We start from the raw sequence: 27,994 nt of genomic DNA, 5'->3' as shown, positions 1-27,994 counted from the left end.
CGCTCTCTGCAACTAGAGAAAGTCTGCATGCAGCAACGAAAACCCAACGCAGCCAAAAATAAATAAATAAATAAATTTACTTAAAAAAAAAACCCATCAGTATAAACATTGCTGACCTAGACCTTAATTGTCATTATTTTAAAAATCCATTAGCAAGACCCTTCCTAAGCCCATCTATGGACCTCATGTTAGGGAACACTTATGTTATATAATGCATTAAATCTCTGAAATGTATTTTCATAACACCTTTTTTATAGCACTACAAATTTAATAGTGAAAATGAATTGCATCACCTTCTAAAGGAATTTAAATTTTCTATATCCTGGTCATGAGAACTTGATTTTCCAACCAGAAGTTGTTAAGGTCTGTCTGAATCACTAAAAGAATGAGTTAAATCTGTTTTCTCATGATCTGCTTGTAAAGGTTAGTGAAGGACAGCACTTTGAAAGAAATGGATAATACGCATCCTTCCAGAGCTCGTGTATATTACAGCTGTCTGTTTGGACTCACTCCAGCAACAGCTCAGTGACTTAGAGGAAGAGAATTTTAGAGGCCCTAACTGGGGCTCAGAATAATTGTACTGAAAGACACTTGCTTCCCATGCATAACCACTGAAGTGAAATTTGTTTAAAATGGTTTCTTATCCCTTAAATCCAATTGGTCTCTCAGTGCTTTTGATTTTCCTTTACAAGGTATCTTGTCTATCTCTTTTCTTGCTTATTACTGTTGCTACCACTCTTTTGTTCAGGGCCTTGTTACATTTTCCCTGGGATGATTTCAACAAATTAGTTTTCCTACTTACTCATTTATGCTGTAGGATTATAGTCACCCAAATAAAGACCCTATCTTGGAAAAGTTCACAGTCTATCAGGAAGTCAAACATGGATGTAGATAATATAATAGTAATGTATTAAGGTATAATTATAGAAATACATATAAGAGGCTGGGTAACATTAAGAAAGGAAGTAATTAACTCTGGAAATAAATATTAAAGAGATTAATCAGACCGTGGAATTATTGAGATTTAAATCATGTTATTTCTGTAGTGAGTGTAGAGGCAAGTTTTTGTTCTCTTGTTCTAAATAAACTAAAGATTCATTTGTAATTATTTTAAAAAACAGAAAAGTTTATTTTCTAGTTAATGAGCAAATAGATGCAGCTGAGATGCAATGGTGGCAACTGAGTTAGCCACAAAACGAATGTTTTCCTGTTGACCTATCTGAGAATGAGGGTAGAAAATATCTTGTCAACATATGTCTAAATAGATACACATTTGTAAATGTGTCAGTGAAATCAGATAACATTTGCTAAATGTATCAGTTAAATTAAAAAATGGTGTTTATAAAACCTTTGGTCATTCAACAAACATTTATGCAGCTTCTATATTTGTGGGACATATATATCTAGAAAATACAAGGTGCTTATTTTATCAAATTGTGGCTGTTTGGGGTGATTAAGCTGCAATCGAGTCAGTATAGATATCCCCTCAGTTTGCAAGTGTGCACTTAAAAATAGCTTTCTTATTTTTAATGACTTCCTGATGCAGATGTAATATTGATATTTTGAAACAAATAACTATTTTAAACATAATATACTTCTGAAATTAAAATCTGAATTAAAAATATATAAGATATGCTTTATGTATATTTTAAAGTAATCAAGTTAGAAAAGGTCTCTGCTGTCTTAGCCTGTGTTTATAGAGACTCATAATCCACAGTCAACTAATAGTTTTCTGTACTCTGCCTTGGTGATATTGACTCTAGAGTATTGTACTAGATTTTGGTTGCTGCATTTTGAGATGAATATTATTAGCAAAAGAACACATCCAGTGATGACAACAAACTATCTCACCTGAATTATGGTTAAAGGAATTGGGATTAAAAGACCTAGGGAAAATTCTAATCTCTGTCAGTATGTGAAGAGATAGAGAAGGCAGAACTGTTGGAATAAAGAAGGTTTAGGAATAACAACCTTTAGGAATAACTTTAGAAGTGCTTCACAAAAACTTCTACATCAGATAGTGAGCTCCTAACACTGAAAATATTTAAGTGACTTATGAGATACTTTAGCATTTCAAGATTTTAACTTCACTGGCTTAAAATTAATGTCTTTGTTTTTGTTTTCAGAGTACTTAGATTGAAAGTATAGGGTTGTGGTTGTAAAGGTAGGGTTGGGATGACTTATTAGCCATTGTGCATTTAGAAAATTCTCCAATTGCTATCAAGTAATTCTGATACCTTTTCAGAGGTAGCAAACTTATTCTGTAAAAAGCCAGATAGTAAATATTTTAGGTTTTGCAGGCCACATGGGCTCTGTAGCACCTGCTCAACTCTACTGTTGTAGTGCAAAAGCATCGTTGACAATATGTAAACATGGTTTATTGGCTGTGTTCCAATTAAACTTTATTTACAAAAGCAGGTGGTGAGTTGGATTTGGCCTGTGGGCCATAGTTTGACAACCCTTGCCTTAAATGATGAAATCTGGAAATAACAGTTTAATATAAATGGAGAAAGGCTTTCAATTTAGCAGTTAAAAACAAATTGTCAAAATGTCATTGTCTTTTTGGGCTGAAAGTGCACACTAAGTGTTCAAAATACTGAATTGCCCATTGAAGTAAGAAGCCTTTCACTATAAAAGTCAAGTGACAGTGGACAGTCTGAGACTATTTTCTACTGTTCATTTCTGCTGCATATTTTGTCCTTAAAGGTGTGTTTACTCCTGCTGAGCAATATCATCCATCCCGCATGGACTGCTAATGCAGACAGACCCAACCCCTACCAAGACATAAATGCAGGTTCAGGCCTTCTAAGAACAAAAAAGACTTTCAGTGCCTCCTGCCCAAGCACAGTAATTTTTAACAGTAATTTTAATACCAGAACAAGGAAGTAAACAGAAGTCCCTGATCAGCAAGTTATCTGTTACATGTTTTGTTCTAACCTCATAAAGCAGAGGTTCTCATATCATCATTTGGTCTGTTGGCCTTTAGCTAATAGACTGTTAGAAAACGATGGTCAAATGTGGATGCTGACTAGAAATGAATAACAGAAGAACAGGAGGCTACTCTCATAAGGCAGTCTGGCCACAGCTGAGAAGTGACCATTGACTGCTAGAAAACCAGGGGATGAGAGCGTTTTTAAATCACAGTCTCCAACCTGGGGTCATTGGTTTTAGGGTCAGAAATACCCTCAGACTCCTCAGTAATACTGAAAAGCTTTGCTTTTGATTTTTGATTTTTGATCTTGTGTTTTAGTATAGCACAGTAGTTCATTTTATAATGAGGACTGTAATTCATCAAGAAAAGGGTAAGTTGTAAAATATATTTATATATACTCTTTTAGGAAAACAGAACTGCCCCAGTTGAAATAACTTATTATTAGATATATTTAAAAATTAGGATAAGCAAAACCAATTTATTTCCTAACAGTTCTGAATAATTGTGATTTGTCAGTATGTGGCTGTTTAGTCCTGGCATTCTAAACTCAAAAGCCAGTAGAGTAGTTCCTTGACTCTTAAAGTGTTTTCTTTTTAGCAAATACATTTTTGTCACCTCAGACCTCCAAATTGCATAGTTTCATATTTTAAATATTCATCTTAGAGTGATTTATCCCCCTCTACTGCTTTTCAAATAAGTTTTTCTTTGTAAATAGGTTATGCCCTTAAGTTTGGATAATTCCACCTTCTTTATCAACATTTAATTTTTTTCTATAGTGTAAAGGCCGTTTATTTAAAACGTTACTTACTCTGATTTCTTAACTTTAGGGATTTTCCTCCAAATTTGGGAAATGGAGAAGATTAAGTTTTTACACCTTGGTTTAATGTTTGATTATATCCTATATTTAAAAACAAATTTTTTAAGAAATCTGAATTTAAAAATCATGAAAAAAATGTCATGTCATTCTTGTGTTCAAAATACTTCAGAGACTCCCTTTTACTTAGAGTGTACTACATAAAATTCAAACTCCTTAAAATGGAGTCTGCTCACCTTTCTGGCCCCTGCCTACCTCTCATCCCTCCTTCTTTATCACATATCCTACCTATTCTCATGCACTTCATACTCAAGTAATAAAAACACTTGTGTTGCTGGTAAAATGTGCATTCTTTCATGGTCTGTGACTTTGCACACATACTCTTGTGGCAATCTAAAACACCCTCCTCATCTAGCTCTCCCATGTCCAAGCCACCTCTTCTCTGCAAAATCCCTACTAATCTGTAATACTCAGACTTTACATCTGTGATGCCTTCCCTAGCCTCCTCAGGCAGTTGGAGATTTCCTGTGACTTTTCCAAAGTTCATATTCTGTCTTATAACAATTTTCCATTGTTAAAGTTGTTCCTGTGTCTTGTCTTTCCCCAGTAAACTCAACAACCAAAGAGAAAGCATCTATTTACCATTGTTTTCATACTATTTAACCTAGAACCTGGCACAAGCAAGTATTTCTCCAAAAAGGAGGATTCCTCACACCTAAGCCATAAATAGCAGTACCAATTAAATAGGGATACTAGGGGTTTGGGGAACTAGAAGCAGCTGCAAAAGTACCAGCATCTGAGCCACATTCTAAACTCATCTGTGAGCCTTGCAATACCAGTGCTACCTTCAAGTTCCAGCACTTGACACTGGCGCTGCTTTATGAAGCTGAAGCTCCTTATTTACTTGCCTCCCTATGTAAAAGAACCCAAGCCCCTTTTTCCCATCCCTAACTGATGCTAGTCCTGAATAATTCATAATAGCTTGAAAAGATAATATGGGTATACTTAACAGGTTTATTAATAATATTTAACATTTTTGAGTGCTTACAGTGTGCCAGTCTCTTTGCTTACATGTTTTTCATATATTACCTCATCTAATACCACAGTCTGATGAAGTATATGCCATTATCCCAACTTAACAAATTGGGGCAGGGGGCGGCAGGGGTGGGGAGTGATATAAGGTGCCGTGAGATGAATTAAACTGCTCAAGGCCATACAACTATTAACTAAGGCAGACAGAATGTGAATCCAGTGTAACTTCAGAGCCCATTCTCTTATTTACCACCAGTGAATATTCCTGCCATAACTGAAGCCCAAATAGCAGCATGGTTATAATGTACACTTTGAAATCATCTAGACCTGGATTCAAAATCCGTATCTAACATTTACTGGTGGCAAATAACTTTACTTCTCTGACCTTCGTTTTTCTCATATGTAAAATGGTTATTACCTACACCAAAAGGGTTATTGCCTGCGTAAGTGCAAGATGCATACTAAATACTAAGTGTTAGCTCCATTTGCCTCTTCTACACTTCTGTTCTTGTGAGCTCTGAGGTAATGGTTTGAACAGAATAAGGCCTGGCAGAAGAAGACAAAGTTAGCTTCCTCTCTTCTGTATAGTACTACCAGAGTGTCGACCAGTGCCTGCCTTCCAAGATCACCAAGTGTTTTATAGCTGTGATTGCATTTATTCTCTTAATGAGAAGGGCATGTCTTGAATATTTACTAGTTGTTAATTGCCATAAATATACTATAGTAGAATAAGGATTAGAATCAGTGATCTCCTGTTGTACTAGACTTCTCTTTTGCTAATTCTTAGGAAACATATGGGACTCTGGGGGTTGTTATTTATTATATATAAAATAGTTGCCCGCATGATTCCGTAACATAGATCAGTTAGTGCCATTCAACAAAGAACACTATAAACACAGCTGCCGTTTTAGTGTGGTTTGTGGTTTGGTTTTGTTTTTGTTTGAACTTTTTTGTGCAGGCAGATCATCATTTAAAAGTAGTCATTTGGCATTTTCCCTTGCATTCTTCAAATTTTTTTGCATGTTTTTAAAAAGCTTAGCTTAAGTCACTTTATAATTATGCACTCAGATTGATCCATCTGGTCTTTTTGCTAGCCAGTGAATTTTCTTTTAAAAGTATAGAAAATAGGATAATTATATTTTAAATCCTATAACTTCAGTGAGTCCCTTTTATAAATTTGAAGAAAATATTTTCAAGTATTAAAAAATAATTTTTTATTCCTTATTGTCTTTCAATTGATTTCTGTATTTCCAGAGGTAGGGAGAGGGCTTGAAATTTCTCCTATTTCTACTCCTCACCTCCTTCGTATGTTATAACTCTGAAGCATACCATAAACACTTGTTTGCAACTGAGAATGGGTACAGCAGAAATGTCTGATCAAAATAGGTCCTATTGTTCTCTCTAGGTTGCACTGGCTGTGAGGAGAAAGATGGATTGTAGGGGGCAAATGTAGATGTAGTAAGACCATTTAGGCCTTTGCAGTGGTCCAGACAAGAAATAGTAGTGGCCCGACCCAAGGTACTAAGAGATTCAGGATATAGAATTAACAGAATTGGTTGATGGATTAGATGTTGGCGAGCATGACATAAAGGAGTCAGAGATAGGTTTCTGGATTAGATAATATTGTGCTCCTCACCTCTTTCTCACTGTGTTTGTTCAGCTCCTGCTTATCCCTGAAGAATTTAGTTTATATGTTACCTCCTATGGAAAACTTTCCCACTCCAACTTCCATTAAGTTAGGTGACCACTCAATGTGCTTTTATAGCACCTGACACTTCATGAGAACATTTTTTTTCCATTTTGTACCTGTGAATTTATTACCCCACACCCATATACACATAACCTTCACACTCTTGACTTTGTCTTGTGAGGGCAAGGGCCATGCCTGTCTTACTTATCATCATATTCCCAGCACCTAACATGGTCCTGGGGACAACACCAATACATTTTTGGTGAATAAACAAAGTGTCATTTATAGCTATTGTCTACAGTGCCTGATAGAGTAATTGAATGTATTGTAAGTTATCTGGGCTCTTTTTTGATTCATTCTTCTTGCTTAACTTTTATTTCTTTTTTATTTTCTTAACATCTCAGACCTTATTTTTTCTTATATCTTTACAGTTTAGCTTACTGAATAAAAGAAAATATAAACAGCAAGAAATAAGATTTTGCTTTGTGGGTTTTGACAGTATCTTCCAAAGGAACCGCTAAGGTTGTTGACATCTAAAATAAATGAGGGCTTCAGATTGTAATAATACTTAATATTTTTCAAAATATTATAAGTGCTTAACACAGTTTGTTGGAACATTATACTGACAAAAAGAGTCATTGGATATGTAGATCAGTTCATTTCAATCAGAAGTATTAGGACTGGGTTATTTGATAAAAGGGATGGATCACTGCAAATTCATAATCATATCTCAAGGAAAATGCATTGATGACACTTTACATTATAGTGAATATATAACTAAATTATACTTAAAAGCTTATTATACTTAAGCTTTATACTTAAGTAAATTTAATTATACTTAAAATACTTAGATATGGTCTAAGATATCACTTAGACAATAATCAATACAAAAAAGGAAATTACAATGATTTTTCTTTCTTAAGAAAGAAAAAAAGACTAAGCTATGTAAATTCTCGTTACCACAGGGTGGAAGTAGGGGTGTAAAAGCAAAAGGATTTGACTTCTCTAGCCTTTACTTTACTCATCTTTAAAATAAAAACAATGGACCCGTGATCTAAAAGAGCCTTTCCAGCCCAAATTCTGTTGCTCCATAAAATAGAAAAGAATGATATATTACGGGAATTTTGGTTTTGGTTGCAACTTACTATTTATTCTCTCCATAGCCCCAGCTCTGTCTTGTTAAGAACTGACTTTAAAAGTCCATTCAAATAAAACTTTTTTTTATTGAATGAATTTATTAAATACAAGTGATTTTTTTTTCTAATTTCTGCTTTGGAATCAATTCTTCTAGCCTAATTAGGAGCAACAATCTAAGATGAATTGTAATTACTTACCCTAATCATTTCAAACTACAGAAAATGAATTTTTGCATTTAGTAATGCCATAAATGTATTCTTTGATGGTTGTTTCTCTTTTAACATATGTTTTCTTTCTTTGGTTTAGATTTCTGCTTTGGGACAGCCACGCATCTAATTCCTTAAAGTACTTTTATATGTAAAACTTGTAAAGGATCAGAACAATGCCTCCAAGACCATCATCAGGTGAACTGTGGGGCATCCACTTGATGCCCCCAAGAATCCTAGTAGAATGTTTACTACCAAATGGGATGATAGTGACTTTAGAATGCCTCCGTGAGGCTACATTAGTAACTATAAAGCATGAACTATTTAAAGAAGCGAGAAAATACCCTCTCCATCAACTTCTTCAAGATGAATCTTCTTACATTTTCGTAAGTGTTACCCAAGAAGCAGAAAGGGAAGAATTTTTTGATGAAACAAGACGACTTTGTGACCTTCGGCTTTTTCAACCCTTTTTAAAAGTAATTGAACCAGTAGGCAACCGTGAAGAAAAGATCCTCAATCGAGAAATTGGTATGATAAAACTTTGAAATGGCCTTGTCATCCCATTCTAAATGCAAATAACTATGAAGCTTAACTATTTTCTCATTAGTAAAATATTTTGTCTGAACTGGTTAATTACCTTTGTAATCTTAAATAAATAGATTTCAAAATAAAAATCATTACAAATCTAAAGTATTTTTGACTGTTAGGCTGAGGAACTATTTTTAACACCTTGGTATTTTTCTGTAAAGTTTTCTTTAAGAAGTATCATTTGTAGGGATGATTTATATTTGTTATAGCCCAGTTTTGTTTTGTCTTTTAAAAAATAATTGATATGAATAATGTTTGCTACCATTGCTCCAAATTGCCAAACAGATCATATTTTATATATTAAAAATATTTGAGATCTTGTCAATTCTTACTATATGTATTCATCAAAAATTTTATTAACAAAGAGAAACTTCTTTATTGTGATCTTCCATATCTACCAAGTTCCCTATTTACAATAAACATGGTCTTACTGTGTGTTTAACAGAATGTTATATTCTCTATATAATTTTCTTAAGGTTTTGCTATTGGCATGCCAGTGTGTGAATTCGATATGGTTAAAGATCCAGAAGTACAGGACTTCCGAAGAAATATTCTCAATGTTTGTAAAGAAGCTGTGGATCTTAGGGATCTCAATTCACCGCATAGTAGAGCAATGTATGTCTATCCTCCAAATGTAGAATCTTCACCAGAACTGCCAAAGCACATATATAATAAATTGGATAAAGGTAAGAAAATTGTAAATCTACCATAGTTGGTCACTGTAGTGAAAACTTTTATCTGTGCATATATCTTTGTACAGTCTTTTTTTGGGGGGGGGGGCCAGCCGCTCCGTGGCATGTGGGATCCTCCCGGACCAGGGCACAAACCCATGTCCCCTGCTTTGGCAGGCGGACTCTCAACCACTGTGCCACCAGGGAAGCCCTGTGCAGTCTTTTTATCCTAGCTAGATGATAAGCTTCTTGAAGGCAGGGAATGCTTTACTGACAAGATATAGTTGAGTGCCAAGCACACAACTTTTTTTTTTTTAATCTTGAATTATTTTATTTGTGTGTGTCCTCATGAGATGTGTAATACTTTGTGTACTGTATTTGCTTTATAATTGAATTTATTTACTTATTTATTTTTTATTGGGGTATAGTTGTTTTACAATGTTTTGTTAGTTTCTGTTGTACAGCGAAGTGGAGTTCCCTGTGCTATACAGCAGGTTCTTATTAGTTATCTATTTTATACATATTAGTGTATATATGTCAATCCCAATCTCCCAGTTCATCCCACCCTCATCCCCCACTTTCCCCCCTTGGCATCCATACATTTGTTCTCTACATCTGTGTCTCTATTTCTGCCTTGCAAACTGGTTCTTCGGTACCATTTTTCTAGATTCTGCACATATGCGTTAATATACAATATTTGTGGGGCTTCCCTGATGGCGCAGTGGTTGGGAGTCCGCCTGCCGATGCAGGGGAAATGGGTTCATGCCCCGGTCTGGGAGGATCCCACATGCCGGGGAGCGGCTGGGCCCGTGGGCCGTGGCCGCTGGGCCTGCGCGTCCGGAGCCTGTGCTCCGCGGCGGGAGAGGCCGCAGCAGTGAGAGGCCCGTGTACCGCAAAAAAAAAAAAAAAAAAAAAAAAAAATATATATATATATATATATATATATACACACAATATTTGTTTTTCTCTTTCTGACTTACTTCACCCTGTATGACAGTCTCTAGGTCCATCCAGGTCTCTACAAATGACCCAGTTTCATTCCTTTTTATGGCTGAGTAATATTCCATTGTATATATATACCACATCTTCTTTATCCATTCGTCTGTTGATGGACATTTAGGTTGCTTCCATGACCTGGCTATTGTAAATAGTGCTGCTATGAACATTGGGGCACGTGTGTCTTTTTGAATTATTGTTTTCTCTGGGTATATGCCTAGTAGTGGGATTGCTGGGACACATGGTAATTCTTTCTTTAGTTTTTTAAGGAACCTCCATACTGTTCTCCATAGTAGCTGTATCAACAGTGCAAGAGGATTCCCTTTTCTCCACACTCTCTCCAGCATTTATTGTTTGTTGATTTTCTGATGATGCCCATTCTAACCAGTGTGAGGTGATACCTCATTGTAGTTTTGATTTGCATTTCTCTAATAATTAGTGATGTTGAGCATCTTTTCATGTGCCTCTTGGCCATCTGTATGTCTTCTTTGGTGAAATGTCTATTTAGGTCTTCCGCCCAGTTTTGGATGGGGTTGTTTGCTTTTTTGATGTTGAGCTGCATGAGCTGTTTGTATATTTTGGAGATTAATCCTTTCTCCGTTGATTCGTTTGCAAATATTTTCTCCCATTCTGAGGGTTATCTCTTTCTTCAGGTACACAACTTGTGTGCAGTAAGTAGTGATTGATTGAATGAATGTGTGCATATGGTGCTGATCCCTTGGTGAATTGTTTATCTCAGAATAAAACTGAAAAAAAAAAGCATTGAGTTTGAAATTCACTGTTACAGAAATATAGCTGATTATCTTTTTACAAATAAAAATAAGTATAAATAGAAATATTTTATGAAATTTTGGGGAAACTTCACACATTCTTACTATATACAAAGAGAAAGTAAATTTCCTAATCTTAATGTTAGATGCAGTATTTAACTCTGATCATAGTGAGTGATAATATATAAGTCGACTTTTGACAATATATCAATTTCTAGAGTTAAGGGTACATGAGAATATATAAACTAATTGTTTTAGAAATGAAAATATCATTGTGTCAGATAAATATTTGTATTTTTCAGAATAACAAAGTGAAGTTTTTAATTGAAAGTTATAGAATAGGTTAACTTAATACACTATTAAATATAATATTCTCTCAGTAGAATAAGTTAAGACATCTTATTACTATTTTAGCCATATTTTTCAAAGTAGTTTAATGCTTATATAGCATAAGGTCTCCATTAAAAGTTCATTTCTGAGGGGGCTTCCCTGGTGGCGCAGTGATTGGGAGTCCGCCTGCCGATGCAGGGGACATGGGTTCGTGCCCCAGTCCGGGAGGATCCCGCATGCTATGGAGCGGCTGGGCCCATGAGCCATGGCCGCTGGGGCTGCGCGTCCAGAGCCTGTGCTCCGCAACGGGAGAGGCCACAACAGTGAGAGGCCTGCATACCGCAAAAAAAAAAAAAAAAAAAAAGTTCATTTCTGGGCTTCCCTGGTGGTGCAGTCGTTGAGAGCTGCAAGTGCTGAAGCCTGTGTGCCTGGAGCCTGTGCTCCATGAGAGGGGCCACTGCAGTGAGAGGCTCGCGCACCGCAATGAAGAGTGGGCCCCCACTCGCTGCAACTATAGAAAGCCTGCACACAGAGCAAAGACCCAACGCAGCCTAAAATAAATAAATTTTTAAAAAATTCATTTCTACTTTAGCATACTTTTTAAAATGGAATGCTCTTTTTATTTTTCCCCACTACTCTTTATGAAATATTTCCAACATATAGAAAGTTTGAAAGAATTTTATTATGGATACCTACACCACTCTAACATAGTTTTAATCTTTTCATTTTCATTATTATTTTTTTTTGGTCCCCCAGCTTAAAGCTTAATTATTCTTCTTAAAAGGAAAAAAAATAGAAAATTTATTTTTTTCTCCTTCCTCCCCCATCTTTTCTCTCATTCTGATTCAGCATCTTTCTTTAAGTCTCCATGATTCTTTCCCACAGTTCCTAGAAACTCTTCTACATAAGGTACTATTGAACCTTTGATGCCGTCATGAGTCACTCTTCACAGGGATTGTATCTATGAAGTATGTCATGTAGTTTAGAATGGAAATTAGCTTGGTCTCAGGTAATTGAGACACACAGTAGTCACAGTTTTGTGTGCTTGCCTTAAAACATGAGGTTTGGGCATGGTTTGGCAGCCCTATCAGATTTGAAGATTTGGTCGTTCTACCTGATATTTACCTGTATTTAATTAAAGTTGATTATAAGTCATTATGGTTAGTGCATACTTTTTGAAATTTGTCCCTTGAAAAATGAAATATATGTGGTGACTGCATCTAATATTATTTTCCTATTATAGGGCAAATAATAGTGGTGATTTGGGTAATAGTTTCTCCAAATAATGACAAGCAGAAGTATACTCTGAAAATCAACCATGACTGTGTGCCAGAACAAGTAATTGCTGAAGCAATCAGGAAAAAAACTCGAAGTATGTTGCTATCATCTGAACAACTAAAACTCTGTGTTTTAGAATATCAGGGCAAGTATATTTTAAAAGTGTGTGGATGTGACGAATACTTCCTAGAAAAATATCCTCTGAGTCAGTATAAGGTGAGTAACAAGTTTCAAAGATCTTACTTTTAAATTTAAAAGGTAATCACATTGGGAACTGGTATCTGTATTTAGGACATAGTTTTTGAAAATTAAAAAAAAATTTTTTTTGGCCGTGCTGCACAGCTTACGGGATCTTAGTTCCCCCATCAGGGACTGAACCCGCACTCCAGCAGTGAAAGTGCCAGGTCCTAACCGCTGGACTGCCAGGGAATTCCCAAAATTAAATAATTAATATTAGTAAATAGATTAATAAGTTTAGTTTTTACACTATATTTAATTTGAGAGACTGATGAATTTGAGACGACAGATGCTATTCTTTTAGATTTTACGTAATTAATATTTGGGGACCTGACTACATATATGGGTAAGCTGATTAATGTTTTACAATTGTAACAATAGTTATATCATTATTCAGATACAAACATTTGATTTGGTGACTGTTTAATTGTGCCATGAGGTAGGATATAATAATGCTTCAGGTATTCTACATGCAAAAAATGTATCGTGTGCTTTTCTGGATAGGTCCAGTTCTATAGTGGAAATACTTTTATAGCCAATAGGAATTTTAAATAACACGGAACTTGCCCAAAAGGCTTTTCATGTGCCTTACTTTTTTTAAAAAGGGTTTGTTGTATTCATTTGAATAGGCAGTGTAAGCAATAAGGTAAATGTGTTCTTTGTCAAAAAAAAGTTGGCAGTTATACTAATCCCCAAATATGGGGTATTTAATGATTTTTATCCCCTCCCAAGCAGTGGCACTAGAAGGAATTAAAATAAATATTTCAAAAAATCCATGATCTATAGTTAATTAAGGTGTACTATAAATACTTCCCTACTCTCTATTTCTATTCATTAAATAAATACCTATAAGAAGCAACTGTATTTGTACCAAGCATATGTCAAGTACTGATTTACAATACCAAGCAAGAGATGGTTCTGGCTTTTAGGTTGCTTACAGTATAGTAGGGCTTATGGGTAAGAAAATAGGTTTTTGTAATATGTATACAGTTGCTTTAAAATCTCTATCCTAACTACCATTTCAGAGTTCAAACGAATGCATTTTAGTATTTTTTAAAACATATTCCATAATTTTATTAGTCTCCTCTCTTTGTGGTTTTTGGGTTTTTTTGTTCCGTTTTTTTTTTTTAACAAAAATATTTCTCAAGAAATGTTGGGACAGAAGAACAAGTGGGCAGCAACTCTTGGATTTGACATCAGTATGACTTAATAGATTGAATGGCAGAGGCTTTCTAAATGATGTTGCTTTTCCTTTAACAAGCACCTGCAGTATGTTTTCAGTTGGCTAGAAAACATCTACCTCAGCTTATAGTCCTTTTCTGTAATTCTAATATCTAGTGTTTTCATAATGAGTACCTTCTTATCCTTATTTTTAATTCCTTTTTTCTTTTCTTTCTTTTTCCTTCCAGTTAAAGGTAGAACTACAGTCTAAACAGCTGACCTTTGTTTTTCTTTTCTTTTATACAATTTATATTCCAAGATGTGTTCGGTTTATCTGTGCTATAACCTAACTCCCAAATGTTAGTTTTTTAAATGTTATAAATGTAGCAACTGCTAAGAAGTGTGTCTATAATGTTTGATTTTTTAATTACCTTTGCAGATTAGTATGTAAATTCTCATAGTACTCTTATATGTTGCCTTTAAAATGAAAAACCTTACAAGAAATGGCTTCTCTCCTCCCACCTTAATCTCTTACAGTATATAAGAAGCTGTATAATGCTTGGGAGGATGCCCAATTTGATGCTGATGGCTAAAGAAAGCCTCTACTCTCAACTGCCAATGGACTGTTTTACAATGCCATCTTATTCCAGACGCATCTCCACAGCTACACCATATATGAATGGAGAAACATCTACAAAATCCCTTTGGGTTATAAATAGTGCACTTAGAATAAAAATTCTTTGTGCAACCTATGTGAATGTAAATATTCGAGACATTGACAAGGTAAGGTCAAGTGTTGATGTTTATTATTGTATATAAATTATTTTATAATAATAAAAAATAATAATAAAAGAAGATTTCAAAAATCTTTTTTATTGAAGTATATAATTGTTGACCTGCAGTATGTTTTCAGCTGGCTAGAAAACATCTACCTCAACTTATAGTCATTTTCTGTAATTCTAATATCCCTAATTCTAATAATTCTAATACCCATAATTCTAAGCTCTTAAAACCAAACTTTTACAGAATTCATTTGGCAGGAAAACCTGACCTAACCTGAAGCGAGGTTTTTTACAGTCTTTATTTATCCCACTTAGTGTAAATATCCATATGTTTTATTGCAGAAATATTAATTTTTTTATGGAGTGCTGCTTTAACTGCTAAGAGTACTAAGTAATATTTAGTATATGTACCAATTTATCTTTCTAAAATATGAAAAACTCTGAATTACATACCTGGCCTAAAGGGGTTGTAGGCCTATCTTGATTTTTAATAATGTAATGTCCTCCTGAAGGCAGCAGTACATTTTGGTGAAGAATCTGCATCAGTATTAATTTACTATACATGTGATGAAAAAGAGAACAGAAAAGCTACATCTGAACAGAAACTTTAGTTGATTCTCTCATTCATATCAGTTACATTGTTTTGATAATGTTTAATATTGGTCTGGTCTAGTATGTATGTGTGCATGTGTATATATACATATATGTATGTATGTGTATACACATAACTTTTTATTTTCCTTAGATCTATGTTCGAACAGGTATCTACCATGGAGGAGAACCCTTATGTGATAATGTGAACACTCAAAGAGTACCTTGTTCCAATCCCAGGTAAGGAAGTATATATGAGTTTATATTTCCAAAAGTCATATTAGTGTTTAGCAGTATAATAAATAAAAGTATAGTTTACATCATTAGTTTTATACAAGTCATATATAATTACCAGACATTTACATATAGAACATGAGGACATTCCGTCTAATGAGTATCAATCACAGGATCACTTTATTGATTCTCCCTAAAATGTTATCGGAAGGGTTTTTCTGATCCTCTCTTCTCATTGTATCAAGGAGAGAACAGAATGTGGTTATAGTTTTGTGCTGATGATTCCTTACATTAGATCCATAAACCTAGCATTTTATTCCTTTTTTATCTCCATTTGCATTTCCATTAAGAAGTGAGAGTTGGCAAACAACTTTAGAGCTGGACTACTCTGAGGCAGTTTCCTTTACAGTACTCCCAAGAATACATATTTATGACATTCAAATAAAGAATATTGGGGAACAAACCAGTTTCTTAGTGGGAGGGGGTGTTATTGGGAACATTTTTAAATGATTACTGCCTAGATAAAATGAAGAAATAAAAGGTAGTATAATTCAACAAATTGACATCCTGTCATTTCTTTGCTTCTCTGTATAGAATCATTTGGGGATAAAAGTTTATTCCTGAAATTAATAGTAATATTTTAAGAGAACTCAAATTGGAACTAAATGTTAAAGATGGACTTTTTAGACTAGCAATAGAGCTAACTAGTGGATCTTCCAGAGATAAATTTCATAATCAATTCAGACTGAGTTCTAGGAGAGTCAAGAAAAAGTTATGGTGTTGTAATTAAATTGATAGAGGTGAGAGAGCCTACGTAAAGTTCAAAGAGATGGTAGCCTTCTCTACCAGGAAGAAGGGAAATAGTTCCCCTCCCTGCCTGAACCATCATAGGTCAGAAAGTATCAATACATCATTCGGGTTAGAAGTTATGCGGTGGCAACAGACCATACCAGAATCTTCTGAATTTTTTGTGAGAACAACAAATGTTTATTTCCCACTCACACAGCATATCTGTCACAGGTTAGGTGGGTGGTGTGCAAGGAGCAGAAAAACAATATTTGAGGAAATTATAGCCAAAATTTTCCAAATTTGGTGAAAACTATAAAACCAACAATCTAAGGAATTGAACAAGCCCCAAGCAAAGACCCCAAAATAATGTTGGATAGATTTATCCTAGTTCTTTCAAGTACCAAGAATAAACAGACTTTAGAAAAGTAAAAGTTAAATTTATTTAATAATATAAGATTAAACTGTCAAAATTTTAATATCTTAAAGTAGCTATTCATAAAGGACTTATATTTTATTGTCTTTCCTTTAAGAATATCTGTAAGGTAAAATCCCTGTGGTAGTAGTATAAAGATTTAAGTAAATTTTAAAACTTTTCTGCATTTACAAAAAAGATCACAGGTAAAAGTGTATGAAGTTATTAGAAAGATAGAATCTTAAAAATTCTTACTGAGATTAAGTGATTGTTCTAAATCTGTTCCTTCTATATGCTAAATAAATTAGATACTTTATGATTTCCTTATAAATGTTACCAGTTATCTCCCAGTGTCAAAATCAATTTGGAATATATATATAAAACCATTGCCAAAATAAAGAACTTAATTGGGTATGGGTGGGGTGTGTGTGTGAAAGGAACATTCTTTATTCGGCTAGCATAATACTGAACTACATTAATAAGACACAGTTCTCTTAGAAAGTGTGTAGAAAATTTCTCACTAATTATGAGCAATTCTAAAAATTTCAGAGTAGTAAAAAGTACTAGGTACATTTGAGATACATCTTCTAATTTTTCTTGAATTACTGTGGACTTACCAAATCTCACAGTATTTCTTTTCCCTGCACTTGTTGTCTCCTTTCCTTTTCGATTTCCTTCTAGCTAAGTTCCCCCATTTTAAATGTAAGTCTTCTCTGTATAAAAGGACAATATATTGCTTTTTATCTTTGCCCACACTCAAGCAAAGATACTAGAATAAATAGAATTTATTTTACTGATGGTTTTATAACTTAGTCTGACTAATTAAAAATAGAATTCTTATAGTTTTGTTAATTAAGTCTTGTTTTATTTATAATCAGAAAACAGAACAGAATTATAAAGAAGCCATTTGAAAAGTTTTCAAAGTTAATATCTAGCACTTGAGCTTTTAATATGGACCAGTTACTGTTCTAAGTGCTTTACTTATGTTATCTCATTTAATATTCAAAACAACTCTCTGAGAGTAGGTACTATTATTAGTCCCATTTCACACATGAAAAAACAAAGCGAGGGTTACACATATAGTAAAATAGTAGAAACAAGATTTTACTCCAGGTAGTCTGACTTCTGAGTCCAAGCTTTTAGCCATTACTATAATGTTTTTTAATTAAAAAAAAAAAAACGACTACTTATTATACTTGGCTCTTTACCAGTATGTTTACCAAATATAGACATAATTTCGCATGTAACATCCAGTAAATTGAAGGGAATTTATCATAAAAATCTGAATAATTTTTATCATCACTTGTTGTAGTAGCTTCTTATGCTTTCCTTATTATGAATGTCAAGTTTTATTACCTCTTGTGAAGTAGTTAATTGCTCTAAAATTTACATACTTTCTCCTTACGTATCCTTTATTTACATACTGACTTATTTAAATTTACGGGCTCCTCTGGATGAAACTACATCATATATAAAAGTAATTAAATATAATTTTAATCATAATAGGAAATCTAATTTTATCTTATTTAGTTTTCCTTTTCTCTTTGCCTCTTCTATAAGCTAATTTGTTTTTTATTTTTACTGAAATATAGCACAAATGCATAAAGCATAATTGCACAGTTCAGTGAATTATCACAAGGTGAATACCTGTATAGCCACTGTGCTGGTCAAGAATTAGAACCTGGGCTTCCCTGGTGGCGCAGTGGTTAAGAGTCCGCCTGCTGATGCAGGGGACACAGGTTCGTGCCCCCGTCCGGGAAGATCCCACATGCCGCGGAGCGGCTAGGCCCGTGAGCCATGGCTGCTGAGCCTGCGCGTCCGGAGCCTGTGCTCCGCAACGGGAGAGGCCACAACAGTGAGAGGCCCGCGTACCGCAAAAAAAAAAGAATTAGAACATTTACCAGCATTCCAGAAATCCCTCCTCATACTACTTCCCAGTCCATTCATCTTCTCTCCTCCCCAAAGATAACTACTATCTTGATTTCTAACACTATTGGTTAGTTTTGGTTGTTCCTGAATTTTATATAAATGGACTGAAGGGGTAGATATTCTTTTGTGTCTAGCTTCTTACACTCAATATTATGTTTGTAAGATTTCATCCATATTGTAAATAACTGGTGTTCATTTCTGTTGATATATAGTGTGCCATTATATGAATATACTACCATTTATTCTACTGTTGGTCATTTGAATTTTTTGAAGTTTGGGGATACTGTAAATAATTGTATTAATATTCTGTGCAAAAATGCATACATTTCTGTGGTTTTATACCTAGAGATGGAGCTGAGTCATGGTTCAGTTTTAATAGATTATGCTTTCCAAATTGGTTGTACAAATTACACCTCCCCTAGCATGTATGAGATTTCCTGTTACTGCACCTCCTTTACCACCCCTTGGTATCATCAGTCTTTATAGTTTCAGCCATTCTCTTTTATAGTGATATCTTTTATTTTGCATTTTTTGAATGACATGATATTGACTACTTTCTTTTTTAAAAAGATTTATTTATTTATTTATTTATTTATTTTTGGCTGTGTCAGGTCTTAGTTGTAGCACACAGGCTTCTCTCTAGTCATGTCGTGAGGGTCTTCTCTTCTCTAGTTGTGGCGTGCAGGCTTAGTTGCCCTGCGGCATGTGGGATCCTAGTTCCCTGACCAGGGTTCAAACCCACATCCCCTGCATTGTAAGGCATATTCTTTACCGCTGGACCACCAGGGAAGTCCTGATATTGGCTACTTTTTCATGTGTATTAGCCATTTAAATATGACCTTGTGAACTCTTTATTCCAGTCAATCTCTGGCTTGGTTTTCATTTGATTTATCTTTTTCTTGATGATTTGTAGGAGTCATTTATATACTCTAGATAAAGTCTTTCTTGGTAAATTATTTTTTCCTTAATTTTTCATAGGTGGAATGAATGGCTGAATTACGATATATACATTCCTGATCTTCCTCGTGCTGCTCGACTTTGCCTTTCTATTTGTTCTGTTAAAGGCCGAAAGGGTGCTAAAGAGGTAAAGTATTTCAAAAGGAACAATCATTAACCTCTGAAAACTCCTAATTATACTGCTGATTGAATTTTTTCAAGGAATGGATATTATTTTTTCTTTTTTAAAAAAATTAATAAGCATTTTAAAATAATATATTTATTTAAAGAAGAATAGCTTGGTAGAGCTTCCAGAATTTATTTTATGATGAATATGTCCTGAGTTCATACTGATAAAATTTTTAAACTTGCAGAGTGACTACATACAAATATCTGTCTTGCTTGCTTTGGTTCATATTTCCTATTTATAATTTAAAAATACATGTAATTTCAAATGGGAAAAAGGAAAGAAACTATACTTTGAAAAAACTAATATGACTTGTTATAGATACCATGAAAAAGACAGTTGTTGATTTCTCCTTTCTGGGAAAGAAGAGTATCAATATTTTGAAATGCGTTTTATAATTTAATCTACAGAGTAGTGAACATTTTTCTGTTTTTTTAAGGAACACTGTCCATTGGCCTGGGGAAATATAAACTTGTTTGATTACACAGATACTCTAGTATCTGGAAAAATGGCTTTGAATCTTTGGCCAGTACCTCATGGACTAGAAGATTTGCTGAACCCTATTGGTGTTACTGGATCAAATCCAAATAAAGTAAGCTTTTTATTATCATAAATTAGATTTTTTTTCTTTTCTGTGTGTGTGATAGTCAAGTGTAATATGTATAATAACTTTTATTCCATCTCTTAGGAAACTCCATGTTTAGAGTTGGAGTTTGACTGGTTCAGCAGTGTGGTTAAGTTTCCAGATATGTCAGTGATTGAAGAGCATGCCAATTGGTCTGTATCCCGAGAAGCAGGATTTAGTTATTCCCATGCAGGACTGGTAAGGCAAATCACTGAGTCTTCCTTAAGTATCAGTCATAATCAGTGCTTTTGGCTACATACTGTTACTCTTTGTATAGAGAAGGTTTCATGTGTTTTAGTCATACTGGCATAGATACTTCAGGCTCTAGAACAGTATTGCAATAAAATAAAATTCTGTATGCTAATATTTTTACTGCAGCTCTGCCTTTTCTTAGTTTAGCCTGCCTCATTTAACAAATATTTATTGAATAATGACTATATGTATATATTTATTATACGATAGGTACCAGGTAATAAAGTTGTGACCTAAAGAGACCTCCACTGATTATACAGTCTAATGGTGAAAATAGGCCTGAAACTGGTAAAAGCAGAAATATAAGATCATAAATCATGGTGAGTGCCATGAAGGAAACAATAGTGTGTTTAGATGACTAAACAATAGAATGACTAACATAGGGTTTTGGGGAGAAAGGCTAATGTATTTTGGGTTCAGGAAAGACCTCTCTGGGATAATAACCTTGAACTTGAAATCAAGGTATAAGTATGTTGTTAGTTGAGCAAGGGAGCAGAGGAAATAACATACCAGTATAGTCCAGACATGCTAGAAAAGAATATATGTAAAATGGAGTTTAAATATTGATCTATTTGTCTGATCTTGGCTGTAACTTTTGAACCGCAGTATAACTGCGTTCAAAGATCATAAACTGTCCTCGGTGCTTTGTGTCCACCTAGAGGGGTGGGATAGGGAGGGTGGGAGGGAGACACAAGAGGGAGGAGATATGGGGATATATGTTTATGTATAGATGATTCACTTTGTTATACAGCAGAAACTAACACACCATTGTAAATCAATGCTTCTCCAATAAAGATGTTAAAAAAATAAATAAGATCATAAACTCTCTCTTATTTCTCAAGGGCAAAAGTGTCAGTACTGAGAGAAGAGGGTACTTTTGTTCTTTGCTGTCTCTTTCCCCAGTTTTCTAATTTATCACCATTTTCTCTGGCCTAATTGAAGGTTATAGATAGACCATTCAGTGAATGTGGGTCCTGAGATAGGCCTACCCCCAGTAACAGTAATAGTAGCACCCTGGGGTAGCCTGGAATCCTATGCTTAGGAACTTTATTAGTTTAACTTTATTAGTTGTATTCTCAGTAAGGAGTTTACCAATCCCTTTTGTAAATAGAATAATAATAATAGTAATAATAATCTTCCTGCCTGTGTACTTTCAGAACTATGTAGAAGATATTTTGTTAAGGAGAAATTAATTTAAAATCATTACTGAATTCTGTCATTTACTGAAGGAACAATTAGCTTTTTTGACATTAAAAAGGGATTCTCTTTCTTGAAAAACCCTACTCTGTAAGTTTAATTATTTGAATATACCTAACATTTATTAAGTGCTTACCATATACCAAATGCTATACCAATTACTTTTCACGTATTACCTCATTTAATCTTAAAAGCAGTCTCTGTGAGGGTAGGTGCTATTATAATTCATATTTTACCAGTAAGGAAAAGGCTTAAGGAGTTCAAATAAGTTATCCAGTGTCACTGTTTAATTAGTATTAAGTCTTTTACTCTTAACCATTCTAACTAGACAGGAATTCCTTACTTTTGAAATTGGGGGTAAAATACTGATGAGCATTTCCATAAAATGTCCATAACCCTATCCAACTAGTTATACCTTTAAACTAACTGCATTACAAGAGTCAAGTCACATACTTGGAAACTCATTTATTTCCTATTTTATTCATACATTCAGCCATTGAACTCAGTTTGCCATCAGGGCTTGTTGGAGCCAATTTTAGCTTTTGAGTTTCCTTTTTGAGCAGTTCTAACTCTGTAAGGATTGATATTTTATGACTTTTTCTTCCTTAGAAGAATTTTTTTTATTTCAAAAATAAAAAAGAAAAACTTTTTTTTTTAAATAACAAGTGTTGGTGAGGATGTGGAGAAATTGGAACCCTTATCCTTTTTTTTTTAACTTTATTTATATTTAGGCTGCGTTGGGTCTTTGTTGCTGCATGCTGGCTTTCTCTAGTTGCAGTGAACGGGGGCTACTCTTCGTTGTGGTGTGTGGGCTTCTCATTGTAGTGGCTTCTCTTGTGGAGCACGGGCTCTAGGCACGTGGGCTTCAGTAGATGTGGCACGCGGGCTCAGTAGTTGTGGCGCACAGGCTTAGTTGCTCCATGGCATGTGGGATCTTCCCGGACCAGGGCTCAAACCCGTGTCCCCTGCATTGGCAGGAAGATTCATAACCACTGCACCACCAGGGAAGTCCCTGTTTATTTTTATAATAGAATAAAACTGACTATTTTTCAGTTACCTTTGGACCTATTGAAAACTTTTATAACTCTTAGAAACAATAACAGGATTTTAGTTTTCCTATATCTTAAAACATTTTACTATTTCATCATTATTCATTAATTCCAACTATTCTTAAAAAAGACTAAAATCATATAAAAATATAAAAGGATAAAATAACCTAGAAGGATGATACAGTAGTGAGATAAATCATCACTATTACATCATCCTTCAGTCTTCTCATTGCATAACCCAGTGTTTTGCATCATCTTTCCAGATATATAAAGAAGTCTGCAAACACCATCTTTGTAGTGTTTTGTTGCTGTTATTTTTTAGGCTTTAATTGAACACTGTTAATAATTCGGAATTTTTCCCTTTCCACTGATAATGCCAAAGAGAAGAATATTGACAGAGGAAAATATTTCACAATTATTAGCAAATCAGAGTATGAATACAAAGAGACAGATAATAGCACTTAAAAGCAAAGTTTCTCAGCCTTGACATTGCTGACATTTGGGGCCAAAAACTCCTTTGTTGTAGGGGCTGTTGTGTGCATTACAGGATGTTTAGCAGCATCCCTGGCCTCCACCCTCTAGATGCCAGCACCACCACCACCACAAGCTGTGATGATCAAAAATGTGTCCAAACAGTATCAAAGGTTCCTCTTAGAAGGGACAGAATCACCCCAGTTGAGAACCACTATTCCAGGCTTGAATGATGATGTTAAAATTGATCATGTAAGTGAAATATCAGATGACAATATCCTAGATGAATTTTTCTCAAACTCAGGAAACGATGAGTGAACAGTATATCTCCAAGGACAAAAAATGACTAACATCAGTTAGTCATTCTGCAGGAATGACTTTATCACACAGTATTTCTTTTTGGGTTTTTTTTTTTAATTTTATTTATTTATTTATTTTAAGATACAAAACATTTCCGTTTTATTCTTTTTTTTTTACATCTTTATTGGAGTATAATTTCTTAACAATGGTGTGTTAGTTTCTGCTTTATAACAAATTTAATCAGTTATACATATACATATGTTCCCATATCCCCTCCCTTTTGTGTCTCCCTCCCTATCCCACCCCTCCAGGCGGTCACAAAGCACCGAGCTGATCTCCCTGTGCTATTCGGCTGCTTCCCACTAGCTATCTACCTTACGTTTGGTAGTGTATATATGTCCATGCCTCTCTTTTGCTTTGTCACAGCTTACCCTTCCCCCTCCCCATATCCTCAAGTCCATTCTCTAGTAGGTCTGCACACAGTATTTCTTAACAAGAACCCAGCCCACACCTCATCTTTTGCAGTATTCTTTCCATCTTTTATGATGTTGTGCATCGGAATTTACTTAGTAAGTAGATAGCTGCAGCCAGTTATGTATAAAAATGACTGGAAGGAAAAAGGTGATGTAGAAATTTAAATCCTTGGATTCATTATTCTGATTGATATCTTTAAGTATAAAAAATAGAAATGTTTTGCAGTTATGAAGCAAAGAAGATGGTTGTCCTTTCTTCAATAAAATTATGAGTCATCAAAGTTTCCAAAAGTATTTTGACAATGCAAGTGTGAGAAGAAAAACCAGAAGTAATGATAAACTAGAACTTATTAGATATGTATTTGAAATCTGGAATCAGTATTCACAAGATGGATATATTCAGGCTCACACATGACAGTTGATGAGCAAGTTTGTTGCATTCAACGTATGTTGCCCGTTTTGGATTATAAATTTGGTTTTACTGTGTTTATATTCTTATTAAGATGTCTAATAAAATTGTTTTTCACCATCACTTTATTCTTCTTTAAATTATTTTGTATTAAAAATATAAAGAAAAATAAGTAAGTAAAAGAACTAAGAGTCCATTGGAACCCAGATGATAAGTTTTAATGACTACTTTTTCTGATGAGTTGAGGGTTAAGTATTCTCTTACCTGGACTATTGCAGTAGCCTCCTAACTGGTCTCCTGCTTTCCCCAAAGCAACCAGAATAATATTTATAAAAGGTAAATCAAGTAATAGTATTCATCCTTTAAATAGCTTCGCTAAAAGTAAAATCCAGACCTTTTACCCTGACCTGCAAATTTTACATGCTCTGAACATGACTCCTGTCACTCCTCTCCCTCATCTGTTGGACTTCAGACGCCCTGGTCTTCTTCCTGTTCCTCCTTCACACCAAACTCATTCTTTCCTTGGGGCACTTTCACTGTTTCCTTCATCTGCAGTAGTCTTTACCTGGTCTTAGTGTGGATGGTTCTTTCTTGTCATTTGGATAACAAATTAATATTACCTTCTCAAAGGTCATTCCTGAACACCCAGTCTAAAGTAGCCACTCAGTCCTTCTCTGTCACAGCACCCAGAGTATCTTATCTATATCTACTCCAGTATTTTTATTTGTTCATTTAATTTCCCACTGTAATAGAGGCTCTGTTAATACAGGGTGTTTTACTATTTTCTGAGCCCAACAGTAAGAACAGGACAAGGTACACAGTACATGTATTAATAAAGATTTGTTGAGTGAATATGTGCCAGTAATATTTCTTTATGCTGTTGGATAAATTAACAATATTTAAATGTATAAAAACCAAGTAGCATGGATGTCTGCTTTCATTTTTAGCCAATAGGAATATGTGTAACTCATCCTAAGGGGTGTGTGTTTTGCATGATACATTAATATGCGTTCATAATTATTCACTATGCGGTTAATACATTTGTATTTAAAGGGAATAAATACATTACTTGGAATCTTGGAATTACACCAAAAGTTATGGTATTTTCTTTTTCGTTTCCAAACATTCAATGTGCAGTGTTTTAATGTGGATGTTTTTTTTTCTCCTTTTTTCCCTTATTTTTACTTTTAAAATTAGAAAGCCTTGCAAGTGATTATAAGGATATTTTCAGGGAAGGATTATGAAAGAATTTATATTTTTATTTTATTATTTTACTTTTTAATTTTCTCTCTTATTCCAGAAACATTAGCAGATTAGTTAATAGGATACTAGGGAGGGTCCTCATCAGGAAGAGAAGTAAATTGTTCACTACCACCCCCTAGTATCCAAATCTAGCCTTATCCCTGACTGATTTTGCCACTTAACTGTTCTTTGATTGGTGGTAATGTTAACCAAGTAAATTACTGGATTTGTTCCACAAGTAACTGTCTTAAGTTTGTTCTCCCCATCCCTGAAAATAAAGTCTTACAATGAGAATAAACTTTTTTAACAGTTAATAAGCAATGTAAAGTTTATTGAAAATTAATTTTCTTTTTTTGCAGATCACTCATGAGTCGGGGGGTGGGGAGGTATGGCAAAGAAAATTATATAAGATATTACTTTATTTTACAGAGTAACAGACTAGCTAGAGACAATGAATTAAGAGAAAATGATAAAGAACAGCTCAGAGCAATTTGTACACGAGATCCTCTATCTGAAATCACTGAGCAAGAGAAAGATTTTCTGTGGAGCCACAGGTAAGTGTTAAGATACAGTCTCTGTTCCTTCTATTTCAGAAGAAAGAACTGACTTTGGCTGATCTTGCCATGCTTCTGCCATTACCTATTAGAGTAAATAAAGCATAATTTACATGATTTTTAATTACAAACATGATCCTTTTTTGAACTGTGGGTATCGATCAGTATTTCTAGAAAATCATGCTGCATTGGTAATAACCATGCAGATTGAAGGCTTTTTTAAAATTCTGAATCCTTAACATGACATTTTTTAGGATTTGGTTTTTTGGTTTGTTTTCAAATAAAATTTAAAATCCAAAAAAAAAAAAAATCCGTAGTTTTAGATCAGTTTAGTTGTGATTTAATTGGTCTAGATATTTTCATTTTTAGGAGTTCCTTCCATTTTTCATTTTTTCTTACACTTCCTTAAAGTAATACTGTAATGCCTTATTTTCACTTCTGAAGAAATTATCCTGCAACTTGGTAAGTGTACCCTGGTTTATTTAAATAAGGCAGTTGCAGTGCATTTCTGCAGAAAGTTCATTTAAACATAAATTTTGTCCAGTGACCACAGTAGAAGTGGTAACTCTTCTCATGGTTCATGCCGAATAAGTAGATGAATAATAGGAGCTATATAGTGTTATAACATAAATTCATAATTTTCCCTAAGTACCTGTCCTCCATTTGGATTTTCCTTTAGTCTTCCATGCCATTATAACTGTATCTATGTACATATATGTGCAGCTATAGTGTTAAACACAGGTTTGTTTTGATTTTAAAGAAGGCTAGTAATGGTAAGAAGTTTTAAAAGTGTTTGGAACTTCTTAAAGATTGCATAGTCACAAATTTAGACATCTAGGCCCTTTGAATAATATGTAAGAATGTTTTTTTTGTTTTGTTTTGTCTTTTCCACACAGACACTATTGTGTAACTATCCCTGAAATTCTACCCAAATTGCTTCTGTCTGTTAAATGGAATTCTAGAGATGAAGTAGCTCAGGTAAATGCATGTTTGAGATTACTGAATAACTGTTGCACAAATTTGGTATGTCATTCAAATTGTTTTTTCTCAGAAAGTCTGCATAAGTATAAGAAATGAAATAGACTATGTTTTAAATTAATAATGATAATACAGATGGTCCTCGACTTACCATGATTCAGCTTAAGATATTATTACTTTACAATGGTGAGAAAGTGAGATGCATTCAGTAGAAACTACACTTCAAATTTCGAATTTTGATCTTTTCTCAGGCTAGCAATATGTGGTAAAATAGTCTCTCCTGATACTGGGCAGCAGTAGTGAGCCACAGCTCCCAGTCAGTCGGATGATTGTGAGGGTAAACAACCAGTATCCTTACAACTATTCTGTACCCATACAGCCATTCTCCTTTTCACTGTCAGTACAGTGTTCAACAAATTGCATGGATATTCGACACTTTATTATAAAATTGGCTTTGTGTTAAATGCTGTTGCCCAGCTGTGGGCTAAAGTAAGTGTTTTGAGCATGTTTAAGGTAGTCTAGGCTAAGCTATGATGTTCAGTAGATTATGTGTATTAAGTGCATTTTTGACTTGAGATATTTTCAACTTATGGTAGGCTTATCAACACATAAGCCCATTGTAAGTCGAGGAAGATCTGTATAGTAGAGAAAAATACTGTTTACATAACTTCCACTGATAAAATTAATTAGAACTAAACATTTTAAGCACTGAATTCATAAGGGGAACTTTTATCTAATTTTA

The 27,994-nt window shown here is 34.3% G+C and overlaps 1 protein-coding gene across 1 annotated transcript in view; it reads left to right on the top strand.

Annotated features, from left to right (window-relative positions):
- The window catches only part of PIK3CA (phosphatidylinositol-4,5-bisphosphate 3-kinase catalytic subunit alpha), a 107,269-nt gene that overhangs the window by 61,182 nt on the left and 18,093 nt on the right, over positions 1-27,994 (top strand). Inside the window, exons 2-11 of the mRNA XM_082624637.1 lie at positions 7,912-8,339; positions 8,876-9,085; positions 12,410-12,660; positions 14,380-14,625; positions 15,370-15,455; positions 19,558-19,663; positions 20,142-20,294; positions 20,391-20,525; positions 26,150-26,274; positions 27,171-27,252. Of these exons, the coding sequence (XP_082480763.1) occupies positions 7,988-8,339; positions 8,876-9,085; positions 12,410-12,660; positions 14,380-14,625; positions 15,370-15,455; positions 19,558-19,663; positions 20,142-20,294; positions 20,391-20,525; positions 26,150-26,274; positions 27,171-27,252 (1,746 nt within the window). The 5' untranslated portion in view covers positions 7,912-7,987. The remainder of the gene's footprint in view (positions 1-7,911; positions 8,340-8,875; positions 9,086-12,409; positions 12,661-14,379; positions 14,626-15,369; positions 15,456-19,557; positions 19,664-20,141; positions 20,295-20,390; positions 20,526-26,149; positions 26,275-27,170; positions 27,253-27,994) is intronic.

Source organism: Mesoplodon mirus (assembly GCF_964341445.2).
Source record: "Mesoplodon mirus genome assembly, chromosome: 6".
Lineage (NCBI taxonomy): Eukaryota > Metazoa > Chordata > Mammalia > Artiodactyla > Ziphiidae > Mesoplodon > Mesoplodon mirus.
Note: the sequence above shows the minus strand (reverse complement) of the source record. Positions and strands in the feature narration are given on the sequence as shown.